This window comes from Microtus oregoni, unplaced genomic scaffold, assembly GCF_018167655.1.
Source record: "Microtus oregoni isolate MIOR12 unplaced genomic scaffold, Mior012 000002F_ref0000024, whole genome shotgun sequence".
Taxonomy (NCBI): domain Eukaryota; kingdom Metazoa; phylum Chordata; class Mammalia; order Rodentia; family Cricetidae; genus Microtus; species Microtus oregoni.
Window position 1 is genome coordinate 34,821,334 of NW_024543061.1, and position 20,391 is coordinate 34,841,724.

Here is a 20,391-nt window from a genome sequence, read left to right on the forward strand (position 1 = left end):
CAGACGGCTCCCAGGGCCCGCCGAAGAACAGGACTCCAGACGGTCTCATTTTCCTCAATGACAAACATGAACTCTCTTCACCCCACTTTATATCTCTGTCCCCCAAAAGTATACTGCTGGCAGCTGCTTTTCTGCAGATCTTCTAGGAAGCAAAACAATCCCATTATTGAACACTGACATCCCCTTTCTAATTAGCATGCAGAAATATGCAACACAAAACTCCAGTCTCAAATGTCACCCTGGCACTGCACTTCTAGGCTGAAGGAAAACCTTTGCGATGCTCCAAGTGTATAATCAGCCTCTTCTACCCAGAGGCATTTGTAAAGCAGGCATGTTCAGAACCAGTCCCACTGAATAGTCCATCCCTTGTAAACGCTCTCCCAGGGAAGTCCCAAGGGTGGGCACTAAGGCAGCAACCAGGATTGTAAAAATATCAGCAGGAGGGGAAAAAAAAAAAGCAAGAACCAACAAGGATAGTTCAGTTGCTGTATTTCAAGTATGATATAAAAAAAAAAATTAGCTCAGTGCATAATTAGAAAGTCAGACCAAGGGGTTTATTTTTATTTTCTCTGATTTGCTTTGATACTTGTCCAGGAAAAGGACAAGAAACTGATTTGAGCTGGTTCAAGATGTGAAGCAGATCAGTGACACAGCCCACTAACAACTTCTATGCCTTGCAGGAGAGTCTGTTGGGAGTACATGCAGCTGTCAACAGTTACAACTGGTGAGAGGACAGTTCCATGACAGAGTCCTTGCCTACTCCTAAAACCTGGTCCAATTACAGCATTTCTTTACTTCTTTTTGGAGACAGGGTTCACTATGTAATCTAAAAACCATGCTCCCCTTGCCTCCTTCTCTCCGCAGTCAGCTAGTGTTTATTATCTTAGCAAATGTTAGCAACATAGACCCAGATCCAGAAGCCAAGAGGCTAGGAGGATTACTGTCACTTATCTCTTTGGTTACACTAATACTCTAGATTCAACCAACTGTCATTAGTACCATCACCCATGCAGTTCTAGCTAACCACAGCACCAACTTCCAGATAAAATGCAGAGTAGGGTGTTCTGTGATGTATCTATGGACACATGCACATAAACGTGAGTTCTGGAGCATGTGTGCCATGAACATGCATGTGTGCCATGAACATGCATGTTTGTGGGAGATGTTATGATGGTCCTTGACTTCCATCTTGTCTTGAAACAAACAGGGTCTCTATTGGACTCATCCTTGTACACTCCAGGATAGCTGGTCGGGGAGCTTCCAATGGGTCTCTCATTTTTGTCTCCCATCTCAGTGGGAGAGTGTAGAGGTTATAGACACATGCCCTCTAGTGTCCAGGTTTTATGTGGATTTGTGCTACTGTGTTAAGCTTTCCAAGGATTCTGGGGATCTAAATTCAGCTCAATATGGGTTTGCTGAGGTTCTTCTGTGGGACTTTACTTCTCCCAGAATAATTTTTTATTCAAAACTGGTACTGAAATAAATACAGTAGCCAGCTACTGTGGTGAATTTAAAAATTCAACTTTTAAAAAATTATTATTAGTTATTCTTGTCCAGGTGGTGGTGGTGCACGCCCTTAATCCCAACACTCAGAAGTTCAAAGCCAGCCTCGTCTACAAGAGCTAGTTCCAGGACAGGCTCCAAAGCTACAACGAAACCCTGTCTTGAAGAACCCCCCAAAAAAAGTTATTCTTTTTAATATTTAGTGTGTGTGTGATTGTGTGTGTGTGTGTGTGTGTGTGTGTGTGTGTGTGTGTAAGGGAGGGAGAGAGGGCAGTATATATCCAAAAGGATCAGAGGCATAAGATCTCCCAGGAACTGGAATTAACAGGCCATTGTGAGCTACACTGGAAGCTGTGAACTTAACTTGGGTCCTCTGCAGGAATAGTAATTGCCCATAACCTCAGAGCCATCGCTCTAGGCCCATGTATGAATTCACAGTAGCTACAACAGTGTGCACTAAACCTGTGGAAACCCAAGCCAGAACAAATCCCAGCATGACAAAGATGGCTGGACACACCATTCCGAATGTGGGTCTACTGATGCGCATTAGCGGAGAGAGGGAGAGCCTAATGGACCACTCTGTAGGGGAAGACCACATACCCAAGGCTATCTGGGCAGCACGAACTTGTCTGAAGGGATTTGGGAGCAGGAGGTAGACACACAAGAGTGTGTGGTAGAGATGGTGGGTTTAATCTGGAAAGAGTTGGGCGAGGGGAGTAAGACTGATTGAAATACATTGTAAAAAACTCTGAAAGAAGTGTTAAATAAGAAAAAAAAAAAAAAAACCTCACAAAACCCCAACTGTTCCAGTCGGAGAGATGGTTCAGCATGAAAAGCTCTTGCTGTTCTTGCAGAGGACTAGAGTTCAGTCCCTAGCACACTTCTGAGAGCTGTCTTGCCCCATCTTATATTCCTTTCTAGGGCTGGGATCAAAGGTGTACACCACCCGATTTTTATGGCAGCTAGGGTGGCTACTGGGATTAAAGGTGTGTGTTACCATAATCTGGTTTGTAATAATCTGACCAGTGGGACTGTCTTACTCTCAGATCTTCAGGCAGTCTTTATTTATTAAAATACATTTGAAATGCCACTACAGGGCACATACGCAGACATATAATTTAAAAAGTAAAAAGCAAATCTAGACAATAATTGCACCTGTTCAGTCTAAAGATTCAGGAAGTTAGTGGGTACCACATGCATAGCTGAGGTTAGTGGCTACCATAGGCATAGTTGAAAATAGGCCGAGTGAGGTACCCTGAATAAAACTCTCAATGGACAGCACTAATTTGGGCAAGTTTGAGACAGCACCTGCTATCGACTCTTTAGCATTCTGCAGAACGCCCTCTCAGAATGTATTTTACTTTGGTTTTGAGTTTTTGGTTTTCCGAGACAGGGCTTCTCTATGTAGCCACCCTGTCAGTCCTAGAACTAGCTCTGTAGACCAGGCTGGCCTTGAACTCACAGAGATCTGCTTGCCTCTGCCCTCATTTTACTCCACCCTGCTCCGTTGGAACCTGAGAAGTTCTAATCCATAATCAGACGGCTCTTTTTCCTTGTTTTGGCCCTGTGGCAAGGCAAGACATTGGGACAGGGGAAAGGGACATGCCATGGAGGAGTAATCTGTTCATGCCATGCGGCCAAGAACCAAAGAGAGAAAGAAGAAGCCACATTCTCAATATTCCCCTCACCAGCATGTTCCATATGAAGTCCCCAAAGCCTTCTAACTGACTCCATCTTTTAGCAATTCCACCACTTCTCAACAGCACCATAGGCTAGGAAACAAAATGTTATAATTCTGTTGCCCTGCCCTGTCACCTGGGTATCCTGTTCCTTTAAGAGACAAGTTCCACTCACCCCCAATCTCTCCTTCCTGCCAGGCAAGGTGATCTCTCACCTCCTGTTTCTCCCTCTGTCTATCCTTCTGAAGAGGCAGCCTCTGCCTCTCCTTTCCCCCTTCCTCTTTTTCTCTGTCCTCCCTTTTCTCCATGCCCACCCCCACCATAACCTCTTACCTTAAAAACCCTTCCAATACCCATTAAATAAACTCTATACCCAAGTTCTCTCTGAATGTCTTATCTGTTTGTACCCCACACCAGCAGGGGAACCTGCCAGGGTCACACTGCCATAAATCGTAACATTGATGGGCCTTTATTGCATAGCTCTTGAGGACACTTATCTGAAAAAAAGCAATCAAATACAATTATTTTGAATGCCATATTTGAGACTGCTCTGTATAGTTTGGTTTGTTTTTAAGGAGAAGAGCTGTTTCAGCTCATAGTTTCAGCCTGCTCAGCTCACAGCATCTTAGACCTGGAAGTAAAAAGAGGCAAAATAAGAGCATTCTGTTGTAATACCAGGCTTTTCCTTGCTCCAACAAGGCCAAAAGAAATTCCAGATGGCAAAAAAGGTGGGGGGAACCTGGGAAGTAAATACATACACTCAACTGGCAGATGCCCTGGCTTACAAGGAGGAGGTGGGAAGACACTGTGCAGCAATTTCCCTAAGTTGTGCATGCATGCCAGAGCTAACACTGACTGGGCGTGTACCTGTGCCAGGCACTCAGCTAAGCCCTTTGCAATCGCTCCCTCATTCAGGCCAGCTCACACGGAAGCACTGTCATCTCCAAGAGGAAAATGGAAACTGAGCAGAAAGTGACTTGCCAGAGGGGACACAGCTCCATGGAACAGGGCTGAGATTCAGGCACAGGTGGCTTTCGGCTGCTCCTGAGTGTCTCTCGCCAGACACAGCCACTTTTGAGGGATGGTCCAGGGGCAGCGGGTGAGAGCAAAGCCTCTGGGGATCTAGCAGCATTACTCCTAGAGCAGTAGCTGGCATTTAATAAAAATTTCATTTGCTCTCAGCTTGCAAAAGTCAAACTCTAGTTGGTTTCAAAAAGTGAACAGCATTCTCATATGGGTGTAAAATTAAACTAGCAAAAGGCCAAAGGCTGGAGAGCAAGCAGAGAAAAATGCATAAAGAAGTGGAAAGGGTTGAATTGGTGTATTAGAAAACTTCAGTTCTAAAACAACCAACCAGCATTCATAGAAATACACTTGAAGACAATGAGATATTTTCTGAAAGGTATTTGCTTCCCTTCTGCTGGGCTGGGAAGTCAGTGCAGCACTCACAGGCTGCCTGTTACATCCAGGATATTCTTGGGGTTGAGAAAGACTGTTGGATCTGAGCTGGGTGCGGCTCCTGATCAGACCCGGCATCGTAATCTGGTTATAGGGTAGCTCCACTTTAACTCTTTTCATATATGTGCATGTATATATTTTAGGAAGCTTCTATAGTGGTAGATTTCCAAATGATTTTTTTGGAAGATCATTACTGTTATTTATCTCCCCAAGTTTCTCCTCTACCCAACCCCATGTTAACCCCTCCTGTTCCATTATTACTTGTTAGCCCTCTATACTACTGAGTTCTAGTGCTCTTCCCTTGAAAGCTCTTTTCACAGTCCCTTACTTATTTCCTGACATTTATGAATATTACAAGCAAAGCATACATATCTGAAAGTTGAAAGCTAACATCCACAAATGAGAAAACACGTTTCCTTCTGGGTCTGGATTACTGCACTCAGAATGATTGTTTCCAGCTCTATCTATTTAACTGTAAATTTTATAATTTCATTTTCTTAATATTTCATTGTATAAATATACCACATTTTCATTATTTATTCATTATTTCTCTCATCTTATTATAACTTTGGTAGGCCATATATTTTTCTCATTCATCTCTTTTAGACTTTTTAGTTGGGGGAAATATAAATTTTAAAAGTATGTTGATGATTTTCTCTGAATTTCTTCAGTATATATTGTGATGCCTTCCTTCTTATTACCAATTTTATTCATTTGGATCCTGATACCCTCTTTTGGTTAATATGGCTACCATAGTGCCAACCTTGTTAAATCTTTTCAAAGAACCAACTATTGTTTTTATTCTTTTATTGTTTTATTTATTTCTGTTTCTATCTCATTAATTTCAGCCCCAATATTGATTATCTTTCTGACTTAGTTTGATTTTTCTATTACTGTGATAAGACATGATCTAAATCAACTAGAGAAGGAAAGGGCTTGGTTTATTTTATAGCTTAATGTCCATCATGAAGGGAAAGGCAGGGCAAGTGATCAAGACCACAATCTAGAGGCAGAAACTGGAGCCAGACCACAGAGGGACATTCCTTACTGGCTTGCTCTCTATGGCTTGCTCAGTTGGCTCTCTTACACAACCCAGGACCACTTGCCGGGGGATAGCACCACCCACAGAAGGCTTGGCCCACCCACATAAACTATTAATAAAGAAAATGCCCCCACAGTCTTGCCTACAAGCCAGTCTGATGGGGGCATTTACTCAGGTGAAGTTTCCTCTTGCCAAATGACCCTAGCTGTGTCAAACTGACAATAAATAAATAAATAACCAGAATATTCTTCTTATATACTGCTTTTGGGTTTGTTTTGAATTTTCCAAGGTCTTCCAGGGCAACACAGTTATTAGTTTGAGGTTTTTCAGATTTTTTGACACGGGTACATGGTACTATAAGCTTTCCTATCAGCTTTTCACTACATCACACAGACTTTGGAATGTTGGGTTTTCATCTTCATTCATTTCCTTCTTGACCACTTACTTGACCCAACTGTCATGCAGTAGTGTGCTGTTTAGTTTCCATAAGTCAGGTGTACTTTCTGTAGTTTCTACTGCTGTTGATACTCAGCTTTATTCTCTATGGTCACAGAACACAGTGTGTGATTCACTTCTTCTATATTTGTTAAGACTTGCCTCATGCTAATACGTGGTCTATTTTGGAGAAAGCTTCATGGGCTGCTGAGAAGAGAGTGTATTCTTTAGTGTTTGGGAGGAATGCTCTAGGGGTAATCTGGTAGGTTGATTTGATTCAATGTACTTTAACTCCAGAGTTTCTGAGTATAGACTTCCCCCTCAGTGGCTTGTCTCCTGCTAAGTGTGGAATTGAAACTACCCACTATCACCATGTTGGGATCAATCTCTAGCTTTAGATCTAATAGTGATTCTTTGATAAAATCGTCTGTTCCTGTATTTGGTGCATATATGGTTAGCCTGTGATTAGTAGATTAATATTTTGATGAGTACTAAGTATTTCTCCTTATCTCTTCAGAGTAGTTTGGTTTGAAGCCTATTTTTCCAGATATTAGATTAACTACTCTACTTGATTCTAGTTTCATATCTTTTCCTTTTACTTCACCCTAAGGTGGTGCTTATTATTAAGTGTGGCGTGTGTTTCCTGGAAGCAACAAAAAATGTACCCCATTTTCTAATCTGTTAGTCTGTGTGTATCTGCTAGGAGTTGAGACCATTAAGAATTATTGAGCATTCCAGGCAGTGCTGGCACATGCCTTTAATCCCAGCATTCAGGAGGCAGATGCAGGCGAATCTTTGTGGGTTTGAAGCCAGCCTTCTTTATAAGAGCTAGTTTCAGGACAGGCTCCAAAGTTACTGAGAAACCCTATCTCAACCCCCTCCCCCAATAGAAAAGAATTATTAAGCAATATGTACTAATTCCTGTTACTTTGTGGTATTTCATTAGATATCTTTCAATTACGTGTTCTATTTCCTATACCTTCTTGGGTGTGTTTAACTTTCTCTCCACATCTCTGTAGAGTTGGCTTAGTGGTCCTAAATTCCTAAAATATGTTTTAATTATGAAAAATTTTCCTTCTTCCTTTGATACAAGTGATAATCTTGCTGAGTATGGTAGTCTGGCCTGGTACCGGATGTCTTTTATGGCTTGCATAACTGCTTCCGGTTTTCCGGTCTCCACTGAAATAGCTCCCCCGCATCATCATCCTCTTCTTCTGTATCTTTTCTTTGCTCTGTACATTTACTATTTTCACGTCTATGTGGAAAGTTTCTTCCTGGTTGTGTTTATTTGTTGCTCTGTATGCCTTTGGGTTGTGATGCGCATCTCCTTCCCTCGGTTAGGGAAGTTTTCATCTTTGATTTTGTTGACAATATTTTCTGTGTCTTTCACCCGAGTCTCTTTTCCTTTTATATCTGCTCTCCTGCTATTACTGGGTGTCTTAGAGTCCCTTATATGTTGTGTCTGTGACTTTTTGCTTTTTTTTTATTTAATATATTCTTTGACTACGTGATTCAACTCTTCTGAATTGTCTCAAGACCTGATGTTCTCACTTTTCCTTGATCCAGTATACTGATGAGACTGTTCTATGAATTTTTTATTTCAATTTCTGAAATTTTGGAGTATTATTTCATTTTGTTTTTTTTCTTCTGAGCTTCTCTCTTACTAAGTTCTATTTACACAGCTTGAATTGCTTTTATTATTTCATTCAACTGTGTTTTCATTATCTTTATTCCACTATTTATTCCGATCCTCCTTGAGTTTCTTACTTATTTTGTTATTCTTATTTTAAAATCACTGTCTTGTACATCATTTAAGTTGCTTTTCTTAGGACCACTACCCTAGGAAGGCTGATTTTTGGTGGTTACCTATTGGATTGGTTATCCATGTTATTTGTGTTTTGGTGATGGGACCTAAGCATCTGGGATTAGGTCTTTGTTGGTAAGGTCTCTTGGTATGGATACCTTGCCTTCCCTTTGTTGAGTGGGTGTTGAAGATCTGTTTACTACTATAGGAATCTGTAGAGATGTAGACTTCAGATTAATTTCAGGAGAGTTTAATGATGGAGGAAGGTCATTGGCTAATAAAGGAACTGCCTTGGCCCATTTTATTGGTTAGAAGATAGGTGGGAGGAGTAAACAGAACAGAACGCTGGGAGGAAGAGGAAGCGAGGTCAGACTCGACTGCTCTCCTCTCGGGAGCAGACGCCTGAGAGAGACGCCACACAACCAGCTCCCAGGCAGACGCACGCCATGAATCTCCGACCCAGGATGGACATAGGCATGAATCTTCCCAGTAAGCGCACCTAGGGGCGCTACACAGATGATTAGAAATGGGCTAAATTAATATGTGAGAATTAGCCTAGAAGAGGCTAGATAGAAATGGGCCAAGCAGTGATTAAATGAATAGTTTGTGTGTTGTTATTTCGGGCATAAGCTAGCAGAGCAGGTGGCCGGGGTGCTGAGAACGCAGCCCCGCCGCCCCTATTACTACAGTTTAAGGGTTAGTCTTGGGGTAATTCATTATTGAGGCCTGATAGGATATTAGAAGCAATCCCAATTCAGCTTGGGCTAGGAGTAATATCGAAGAATAGGAGAGGGCTTCTGTAGAATTAGAGGGGAATCTCAGAAGAGCCTGGGGGAGGGGAAACCATGATCAAAATATATCATATGAAAAGCATCTATTTTTAATAAAAAAAAACCCAGAACTACAAAAAAAAAAAAACCCAAAATGAATTCCATAAGATACTGCATTGTCATATTTTAACTAGTAATTAGTTTGGCTTCTAATAGTGATACAATCAAAAGTAGCAATAGATTTGAAAATATATATGAATTGGGTGTAATGGCACACACTTTTAAACCCAGAATCGGGGGCCTGGTCTATAGAGTGAGTTTCAGGACAGCCAGAGCTATATAGTTAGACTCTGTCTCAAAAAGGGGGGGGGGGAGAAAAAGAAAGAAGAAAGAGAAGGAAGAGAAGAAGATTCTTAAAGCCAATCCTCAGGAGTCTGCTTAGGACTACCTGTTAGGCAGCAGAAATGGGTGGGATTGACAATGTGTGCATGGGGTCCCCTATCTGAAGAAAAGGCTCTGAGGGCCTATACAAGACACATGATTCTCAGGCAGGGAAGGGGGTTAAGTAGAGTTGTAGTGGAGTCTAGGGAGACTACTCAGGCAGATTTCAGGAGCAGGTAGAGTAGGTCATGAGAGTTTAGGGTCCCTGCCTGCAGAGTACACCATGGGCATGAATGGATTTGGCAGCCCCAGTCTAGAGACCCTACCTGGAAAGTGGGCTAGGCAATGAATACAGTCTTCAGGCAGCCTGGGGTGGAGGCAGATCAATAATGAACTTTCCATTTACCTTTTGTTTTTTAATCTTAATGTTTAAAATTTCTCTATGATTATCCAATACACATTTTAAGAGCTTGTAGAGCTCCATAATACAATTACGAATAAATTAGGAATTTAACCTAGTTAATTGTATCATATTAGGCTTTTCTGTTTCAAATAATACTCCAAAGAATAATCAAGCTATAAAATTGTTTCAGAAAAATGTAACATTTTAAAGACATATAAATGCTCAACAAGTACCTAAAACTATCTTTTTTTAAAAAAAATATTTATTTATTATGTATACAATATTCTGTCTGTGTGTATGCCTGCAGGCCAGAAGAGGGCACCAGACCCCATTACAGATGGTTGTGAACCACCATGTGGTTGCTGGGAATTGAACTCAGGACCTTTGGAAGAGCAGGCAATGCTCTTTTTTTTTTTTAAATATTTATTTATTTATTTATTATGTATACAATGTTCTGCCTACACGTACCCCTGCAGGCCAGAAGAGGGCACCAGGCCTCATTACAGATGGTTGTGAGCCACCATGTGGTTGCTGGGAATTGAACTCAGGACCTTTGAAAGAGCAGGCAATGCTCTTAACCACTGAGCCATCTCTCCAGTCCCCAGGCAATGCTCTTAACCTCTGAGCCATCTCTCCAGCCCCCTAAAACTATCTTAGTATCAGTCATCACCAAAACAAATCAACACCATAAGGTATTGTCCCACTTCAGGCAGAGTGGCTATTACTAAAAGAACCAAAAGTAGCACACAGCAAACCTGCAGAGGAAAGAAATTTTTGAAGAATTAAAGTAAAATGTATATGCAAGAGAAAATAGAAGTCAGAGTATAAAACACATCACTACCCCCATGTTTATCATTGTTCACAATGGTCATGGCATGGTGACAATTTGAGTGTCCATCAACAGACGAATAAAGAGAACACAATTTATATACACAATGGATTATTATTTGCTCACAAAAAGTCATGAAATCTGGGGCTAAGGATGCAGCTCAGGTGGTAACGCACTTGCCCAATATGCCAGAAGCCCTAGATCCATTCTGCAGCCCCTCATAAAACAGAAGGGGTGGTGAAAGTTGTAGCTCAGCACTGCAGAGGTACCAAGTTCAAGGTCATCTTCAGCTGAGTATCATGCAAGCCTGGACTATATATGAGACTCTTTTCAAAAAAATAAAAAATAAAAAATAAACCCATCCTTGGTGTCAACACGGATGAGCATGGAGGACATTTGGCTAGGTGACTGTGTCAGACACAGAAGGACAAATACCTCATGTTTTTACACGCACGTGCAAGACACAATAGTTCTCTAACAGGAGAGATGAGGAAAACAACAGCCATCAGAGGGCGGGAAGAGCGTGTGAGACAGAGAAGACAGTCAGCAGTAACATGAATGCAATAAGTAAGATGAAGAATTTCCAATGTCCTATAGCATAATAGAGTGACTGTGGCTGCCACTAATTGATATATATTTCAAAAGAGCTAACAGAAAGAATTCTGAATATCCCTAACACAAATGATCAGTGTTAAATGATACGCAGCATTTACAGCACCCAGCCTTGTACTGAACTCACGACCTTCCGTTTCCATGTCCCTAGCCCTGGAATTCTAAGTGTATGTCAAGTGTCCTTATCTGATCCTCACACATATATGAAATATCAGACCTGAATGTCAATTAAAAAAGAAAATATTTAGAAATCAGCTATGGAAAACTCACAGAGAGAATTAGCTATATAAATTATAATACAGCCCTCAAACAGATAAGAAAATGTAACTTTTCCCCTAATTCGTTTTGACATAGAAATTTTATTTGTGGAAACTTAACTGTTGCTACAGCTAATGATCATGTTATTAAATATAGTAGTGTTCTGAAAGAACAAAAATAACAAATATTTGTAAATAATCAAAATCAATCTTCAAAAGTTAAAAATAACCCAAAGTGTTTACCCAGAGAGAGAAAACAATCTAATTATGGTACATTCATATGAGGTGATTTGAGAAAGGGAAACAGGAAGTTCTCTATCACTGCATGACAAGGATCTATTAAGATATAACAAGAAACAGAAGCGCAAGGCGCCAAAAGCATGCAATGCACCCTGTCCTCTGTGTACAATAGGAAGAAGCACGAATACACACAGAGGTACATGCATGCATGCATGTGAATCCTCAGACTTCAAAGATGAATCAGGAGCTCTGGTTATCAGTCATACTGCTCATCACACTGAATCCAAGTCAGACAGGCAGCGTCTGGCAGAGGAAGGGGTACTCATTGATGCTTCTTAATGAAGTGTGTAGACACACTTCCAGGTAAAACCAACTAGTGGTACACATAGGATTTCATTTCTTCAAGATAAAAACAACAACAGAAGGTCACATTGTGATGACCTATGATTCAGGGAAGCAGTACAAGTGTCCATATCAAAACATAAAACGTCAGTCCTTACGTTTACAAGGTAAAGAGAACTATCTGCAAAGAGATCTCTCAAGCCTTTCCACATCTTATTAGCACGCACCACATTAAGGCAGACTAGTCTCTTCTTTAGACTCCGCAGAGTCTAAACACTCTGCCTGGACCACTGAAGGCACTTGGGATGCCACAGGGCAGCAGTGAAGCTCACCTTCATAGGTGCCGACTTCCAACAGGGTTCCGCTCTGCTCGAGGTCCAGGAACTCTTTCACACTCAGAAAGCTGTAATCCACGCCAGGCACTTCTCCTTCTCTGGGAGACCGGGTTGTGCCTGCAGCAGAAAATACAAAGGTCCAGGATGTCATCAGTCCATTAGAGCAGGGAGTTCCAACCTGAGCAATTAAACAAACCTGCTCAGTAAGCTGCTCTGCCTAGAACTCAAAGAGGGGCCCAGGAAAAGCAACGTTCTCATGGAACAGCATCCCCAATTCCTCCCTTCTTCCCTCCATCAGGGGAAAGGGGAAACCGGTAGGGCAGAGACACTGTCAGCATTTAATTTTAAATGTAGCAAGCAAATGAAAAATTGAATCCAGTGGCACACAGACAATGTTCATAATTATCAGCTTTTAGGACTACAATAAATACTACAAAGTTATCTACCCTAAGTCCAGAGCCTGAAGGGTTTGTATTGTTATCTTGGGTCTTGAAGTCCTTGTTCACAATGCATCTAGCAAATTCCCGTGTAATAAGCCTTTATGGAAAAGGACAGCCGTTGCATAGGCAGCCCTGTAGAAATGTGACTGCTCAATCTCTGCTTGGACATCTCCCAGGGATTAAAATGCTGCTTCTCTCCAGGTAATTATATATGCTCAATAAAAAGTGGACACCCATGAGCTCCGAGGACAGATAAAGGACACTGGGGACGAAAGGGAAACTCCCCTTGAATGAATCTGTTCACACTCTCAACGGCTAATCAATGTATCCATTTCTCTTAGGAAATGACACGGGCCACAGAGAGCATTTAAGACATTCTCCCGGGGCTCTGACCTGTAAAACTATCCATCACACTTCAGCACAGTGTCAAGCAAAGAGGAGAACAACAAGGGAACGTGGTTCACATCCACACCAAAGGAGAAAACAGTAAGATGCAATCACACAGTATGCCCTGGGAACCTGTGATTATGTTATGAGAAACAAAACCAGACCAATACAATTAGGTCTCTGATTCTATGTAACCCTCGCAAGCCTAGAGCTAGGAGATGAGACTCCGGGTGGAGGTCACAAGGCATCATCCTCGGTGGTTGGTGATTTATCATTATCCGGGGTAATAATCAGGGTTTGTCTTCTTGCCAGAACTCTCTCCTTACAATCGTAAAGCAATGAAAGAAGCAACTGTATGCAAGCAGTTCTGAAACGCTCAGTGCAGCCGCCTGCGCCTGATCCTGTCCCTGCATAAAGCAGCGTCTACACGCATGTTCTGCGCACCTGTGATGTCCTCAGGTCAAACCCCTCAAGAATTATTGCATAATCTACTCAGGTTGAAACCATTTCTCCAAATTTAAAAATCTTAAATCCAAATGTCTCATAAGATAGCATCAGAATTTTTCACAGAATGGTAGTTTCTCACACCCACGACATTGCTTTGGGCAAAGAGGCTATTGGTGCCACCCAGAAATCAATTCCTGTATTCTTTGCTGGTTGGTTTCCCCTTCTGGTACTGAGTGGATAAAGGGATAGTGTGGGTCTTTAAATTTCTCTCCAAGTTATCACAAGTTAAGGATTATTGGTAATGCTTGCTTAGCCTACTCCATCCCCAGAAAGGTCAAACAATCAGTCACCAGACACCAGCACATGGTTAATACTGGAGAAAACCATGATCAACATATAGCACAGGAGAGTAGAGGCTGGATGGGAAGGATAAGTTCATGGTCTGGTTCTCTCCTCACAGTCTCGGGGATGGTCCTTAGCTTCTACTACTTAACGGCGTCTTCTTTGCAAGACAGTGTTAACAATGGTACTTACACCACAGGCTTGCTGAGCAAGTCTTCAGAGAGAATACCTGTGGTCAGTAATTGTTAGTGGGGATTGTTTTTATGTTGTTAGAATTGAATGAGTTTATAGAGCCTTCTATTTCCAATGCCACTATAGCAAATTGCAATTAGAGAATATCTATGCATGTATATGATACCATTGCTTGTCTCAATTATTTAATAAGCATTTCCTGAGGTCCCGATGCATGACAAGTGATGATAAAAGCACAGAGAAAGGATTGGTAAATGAGGCAAAGTTCATAAGAAAACTGACCATTTTACTGTGAGACAGAAAATATGTATGTAAGTAGACAAGCATAGAGTATAATTTTGGGTAAAAAGAATGTATCTTAGTGCCATGCTGGAAAGTGGAGGAAGGAGGCACCTACATGGTCATGGTTCATATGTGGCTGTAACTCCAGTCCCAGGGGACCGACAGACGCCCTCTTCTGACCTCCAGACACATGCAGGCAAACCATCAATATACATAGAAATGAAACGGGGTGTGTGTGTGCAAATAAACTCATCACATCATACTACCGTTGGAATTCTCAGGGTCAAAACCAGGCCTGAGAAGGCCCAACAAGCTAGTTTGATTAGCCATTCTCCATATGCTAAGAGAAGAGACAAGTCATCAAGAAAAGCCGAGAAAGATGGCAGACCAGTGTAGCCCACTGGGAAGAGAACGAGTAAAGACGTCTCATGAGCCCCAGATCCATCTTCAGGGTGCTGCCATGAGGTTTAAGTTTACAAGGAGAGTGAGAGGTATGTGTAGCTAAGCAATTCCCGTCAATGTGGGATCATGTCCATCATGTTCAAATTCAGTTTTGGGAAGCCCACTGTTTCAACAGTCTAGTACCACAAGTGTCTCTGTTTTAAATATCCTCTCTCCTGGCAGGAAGCTTAGAACTACTCTGCCTGCATTTTAAATATAAACATAAAGTAACTTGCTGGTGAACTCAACATGCTATGTAAGAGAGAACAATGTAGACATTTTTTTTTTTAAAAAAGAGTGTAACACAGACAAATTGACGACGCCATTTATAAAAGTTGAAATCATGGAATCACAGAAGAAACTGTTGCAAGAGGGAGGGCCAGAAAGTTTACCCTGGTCACATTCAATTTGAGATTAGACACTTTGGTGCAGAGGAACAGTGACCTTGTAAATCTGAAGGTCAAGTGGAGATTGTGAAATTAGTTATCAGTTATCAGCAAGTCAGGAGCATCTGAAGGCAAAATACTGAAAAAGAAAATCTGAGTAGAGTGTAGAGGAAAAGAAGCCAAGAAGCACTGGCTGGACTATAAAACCTTCCACTATCTACACTAGGAATTGGAGGAAGATTCTGGAAGATAGCTGCACAGGAGTCTGGAAGGAAGAAGCAAAGAAGGGTGAGGTACTGACGCCAAGAGCAAAACTTGTTTAGTCGGCAGCTCAATGCAACAGCCAACGTCACCCTGGTAAGACGCGACAGCCAACGTCACCCTGGTAAGATGCGACAGCCAACGTCACCCTGGTAAGACGCAACAGCCAACGTCACCCTGGTAAGACGCAACAGCCAACGTCACCCTGGTAAGACGCAACAGCCAACATCACCCTGGTAAGACGCAACAGCCATCGTCACCCTGGTAAGGCGCAACAGCCAACATCACCCTGGTCAGACACAACAGCCAATGTCACCCCGGAAATCTCAGTGCAGGGCACAATAGAATATCTGGACACACTGAGAGGATCCACCCTACATCTCATCTCACGGCACACTCATACTCCATTTCCATCCTCACAGTCCATCAACCCAGTCCATTCAGAAGACGAGGAGAAAATAAACCAAACAAAAGATGCCCTGAGTCTTAAAAGGCTTCCTAGACCAGAGAGTGCTGTTTTCCCCTTTGCCTGCTCTGGCTCATAGTTGCCGATTCTTTTTTACATGTAATCACATCCAATTTGCCAGGTTTACTTTAAAGACAAACGTCACCCCTGGGTCTTCATTTCCTGAAAGGATTAGAAATAATAAGGAACTTCAAACATTACATTTTACAGGAAAAGTGAAGCTACTAGAGACTCTGTCTTCCCAAGAAAACAAATCTGCTTCAAGCAGCTTTTGATCCGTAGGGAGGACGTGGGAAGGCGGGTGAGTCTCCACCCCTTGAGCGCACAGGGCTTATTACCCAGACGAAACCTGTCCTTACTATAGGCTACCAAGAGGGCTACTCCCAGGGATGCTCTGAGCAACCCACTCTGGGTCTGGGCCAGCTTCCCAGGATCCATTCAGAGAGAAGGCTGGGGAAAAAGGCCACAGGGAGGGGCCCCCGCCTCCTCTTTTCTTGTAACAGAATGACAGGCTGCTGGCTGGACACACGCCTGACAGATGGCATTTCAAAGGGATTTCGGGAGCCATCTGGGGTGGGTACAATTATTACAAACCATGCTTCTAACAAAGCCAGAAGGGTTACTTCCTGAAAGAAGAGAAGGAAAACAAATTCGATCATGTTAGGAAGACACATAAAAATACACCAGGCTAACAAACTCCGATTATCTGCAGCCCAAAATGGTACCTTCTGTTTGTTGAGCTGGAAACCAGGTCAGCAATATCTTCCAGTTATCAGCTTTAAGCTCATAAACACAGTGTTTCCCCTCTTCGAGAAAAGGAGACCATCTAACCCTGGGGAAACAATGGCTTCTAGCTCCTAGGCGTTTGTTTTAGAAAGGCACCAGGCATTTAATCAACAATATATTTAATTTGCATCAGAAACCACAGAAGTAGGATTAATATAATAGTCATCTTATTGGTGAAGAATTCTGAGATTCAGATGGGGGAAATAACCCATCCACGGCGATATGAAAGGTGAGCAAGACTAAATGATTTAAGTCCTTTAACGTGATTTAAATGACAACGGTTTATATCATCTCTCATTCTAAATTAGCCTTGTCTGACTAACAGAACTTCTGCCGTGTGGAAAATGCTTCATTTTGGTGCTGCCTGACATGCAAGCTCTACCCACATATGCCCGTTGAAAGTGATTTCTGGGTCTGGGAAATGGCTCAGAGGACACAGTGCTTGCCGTGCAAATATAAGGGCCTGAGTTCCGATCCCTAACATCCAAAGAAAAGCCAGGATAAGAGTGGGGAGCAGAGCGCAACCACAGAACACTCCTTGGAGTTGGCTGGCCAGCCAGTGTAGCCAATCCGTGAGCTTCATGGTCAAAAATAAGGTGGAGAAAAAATAGAAAAGCTGCTGCAAAGTGCACCCTGGGCTATCTATCACATGCACACACAACTACACACAAACACGCAGGAGCGTGCGCACATTCATGTGTGTGCAGACACCACACACAGTGGGGCTGATTACTGAGGCTGTGCAACTGAATTCAATATTATTTATTCAAATGTGAAGAACCGCTGCTAACAGCCAGCAGACTAGCCAGTGTACTTCTACCAGAAAGGGGATCTGAGTGGCTGGTTTTACACTGTGTTTAATAGAGTCTCCCCAAAGACATCAAGCTCTCAAAATAACAAGAAGCGTACTTATATTAAACAGCAAGACATCTTGAATGGCTATTTGAAAACCTAGTCAAACTCTGTGTTTTTATTCTAAAAATTCTATTTGGTCCATATTGGCTGTGTTTTGGGGGATAATAAATTTTTTTTTTTAAAAAAATGTATTTGTGTAGCATGGATTGCAACAAATTAAACGGAATACAATAAGGGAGAAAGGAAAGCAGCCCCACACAGGGAAAAGCTGGGACTGAGCTTGGTGGGTCTGTCCCCAGGAGGCGTTTTTAGCAATGCACTGCAAACGGCAAGAAGGGCTGGACTGCAGGCAGTTGCCGGAAGGGGTGCTAGCAACGCGCACTGATGTGACGTAAACAAGTCTCAGAATAATAAATGATTATGGCATCATTTTATCCAAGAACAGAGACCGAGAGTCTGTGCTTTGTCAGCTTATATTCTAGCAGATAACCAGTTGGAAGAATACTCCGCTCTTAACACGGGGCACTTCAAGAGGATGGCTGCAGAAATGGGAGAGATGAATCGGTCTCCTTTCAGTAAATACCCTCATATCCTGAACTGTGTCGATGGGCATTTATTTATTTCCACATCTCATATACCGAGGGAAATGATTACTTAAATCTGTTAAGACCTGACTCTTGGATACAACTCAAACACCATCAATCTTAATTTATTCACTACAAAAACATGCAGACAAATTCCAGGCTCCAGTCAGCTACACTAACAGTGCGTTCCAAGGTTTGCCATGTCACAGAAGGCTAACACCAAGGTCAATAACATGATTTCAGCTCTGAAGAAGAGCATACTTTGAATAAAGTTACATAGAAGGTGATACTTTTTTTCCACCTGATTTTATTTTTAAAACTCAACGTGTTAATGTTAATCATTAAAGCCCTCTTAATTGTTTTTAAAGGGCCAATAGGTTAGAATTTAAACTTCCAATGCTTTCCACCACCAGATCATAACTTAATCTGAGCACTGTCCTACTGAATGTCTCAGTATGAATTAGCAATAGCCCCAGAGTTCTCCTAGCAAATATTGAGTGGCTATTTGCTTCTTATGCACATTTTATGGTCCATAAACTTTTAGTATATCTAGCTTCAGTGACCCTCGATGAGGAAATCAGAAAGTGACCTTCTTTGCCAGCACATTCTATCCACCAGGGCTGAAGAGAGGACACTGGACGAAAAGCCCTTCTTCAAGCTGTCCCTCTGTAATCCCCAGCTCAGGCAGCTGAAGAGACCCTGGTGCTCAAAGGCCTCTAAGCAGTCTCCTGCTGATTCAGGTCCCCAACACGCAGGTTTCCAGACAAGCCATCTCAATGGAGTTCTTTCCCAGCAACTGTCCAAATGCTCTCAGGCCCGGCCTGATAACTGGACCATGATCATCACACTTAAATTGAACAGCAGTGGTTATCATTTGCTGTTACATTATTTCAGGCCTTGTTTATCAAAATCTACCAAGACGCCAAAAAGATTACTGTCGTTTTCACTGTTTAGGACAGTTGAACATGTGAATACAGACACCATTTTATCTCGTAACACAGCTTCTTGCATTTCTTAGACTTCCAGGTATCAGACAACAAGGCCAGACTTCTGCTGTTCATTCTCTAGCTAATGGAGACAGAGCAAAGACGTGTGCCTTGCCCCCGACCCCGGTTGCTCCATTACCAACCTCTTCCAGTCCTTTCTTTTCAGCTCTGGAGACCAGCAGTGCTACTCAATATTTGCCCTTAAATCAAAATGGTTTTCAAAAGTTTTAGCACAACAGTTTGTTCAAAAGTTACACATGAATGTACCATACACTCCAATAATCTAATGAATTTCTTCCAGAGAAGGGAAATGCAGGTTTACAAAAGCAAACAAAAAAGAATACAAATGTTTAAGGAATCACCTCGAACTGGAAAGGACCTACATGATCAACTGGACAAACTGTGGTGTGCCACTGCAATGCCACAATGCCCAAAAGTGTGGATGAATCTCAACCATATTGTGCTTAGGGAAAAAGTCAGACCTAGAAGGGTACATGTGGTATATAACACCACTTACACGATGGTCTATAAAAGGCAAAGCTACCATGAGACAGACAGACTGACACAGAGAGTGTAGGTGGTGGGAACAGACTACACAGGGGCATCACGAAGTGACCAGGGAGAAGAGAGACAGAAACCCTCAGCACCCTGGCAGTAGTAGGTGGCGTTTGAGACCTGTGCGTTTGTGAAGCCTCTGCTCCCTGTCTTGGCTCATTTGCCTGCGCTGTGATAAAATGCCCTAACAAAAGGAACTGATACAATCTATCATGGTCAGGAACTCAAAGCAAGGGGAGCTAAATAGCTGGTCACATTGCATTCACCTCCAGGGAGCAGAGAGACGGATGCATGCCTGTGCTCAGTCTATTCTCCTTTACATCCAGTGCAGGATCTCACTCTAGACAATGTGGCCACCCACGGGGAGTGGATCTTCCCAGTTCAAGTAATCATCCTTGAACTCTATTTCTTAACAGTTTTCTAACAAGAGGAAATGTTTAGCATTTCATTAAGTGGGGAATCAGTTTCGTTTTGTCATAAATACCAACCAAAAATAAATACAATAAAAATAAAGCCAGTTTATCTAATCTGGAGCCCAAGGCTTGAATTCCCTTGTTACACAAGGAGATGCTCATCATAGATATCTGTGTATATCAAACAGAGACCATCTCCTTAACCTAATAGTAGCTCTGTCTTAACTGGAGCTGCTATAATACAATGCCAGAGACCAGGAGGCTAAAGCTAAACAAGCCTATACTTCTCACAGTGCAGGTTCTGCCTGGATTGGAGACTCACACGGATGCAGAGGTCAGGGAGGAAAGCGGGAGCTCTTGAATGACATTAATTCCACCATGAGTAACCAATACTGTCCTAAGCCATTCTAATCATCTCCCAGAGCAGACATTCTCAACAGTGGGTCACGACCCCTGTGGGGGAGCTCGACTAACCCTT

At 42.3% G+C, this 20,391-nt stretch overlaps 1 protein-coding gene across 20 annotated transcripts in view; it reads right to left on the minus strand.

Annotated features, from left to right (window-relative positions):
* Magi1 (membrane associated guanylate kinase, WW and PDZ domain containing 1) overlaps positions 1–20,391 on the minus strand; it is a 592,347-nt gene that overhangs the window by 122,045 nt on the left and 449,911 nt on the right. For all 20 annotated transcript variants that reach the window (XM_041638327.1, XM_041638278.1, XM_041638324.1 and 17 more), the window contains one exon: positions 12,088–12,207. In XM_041638327.1, the coding sequence (XP_041494261.1) occupies positions 12,088–12,207 (120 nt within the window). The remainder of the gene's footprint in view (positions 1–12,087; positions 12,208–20,391) is intronic.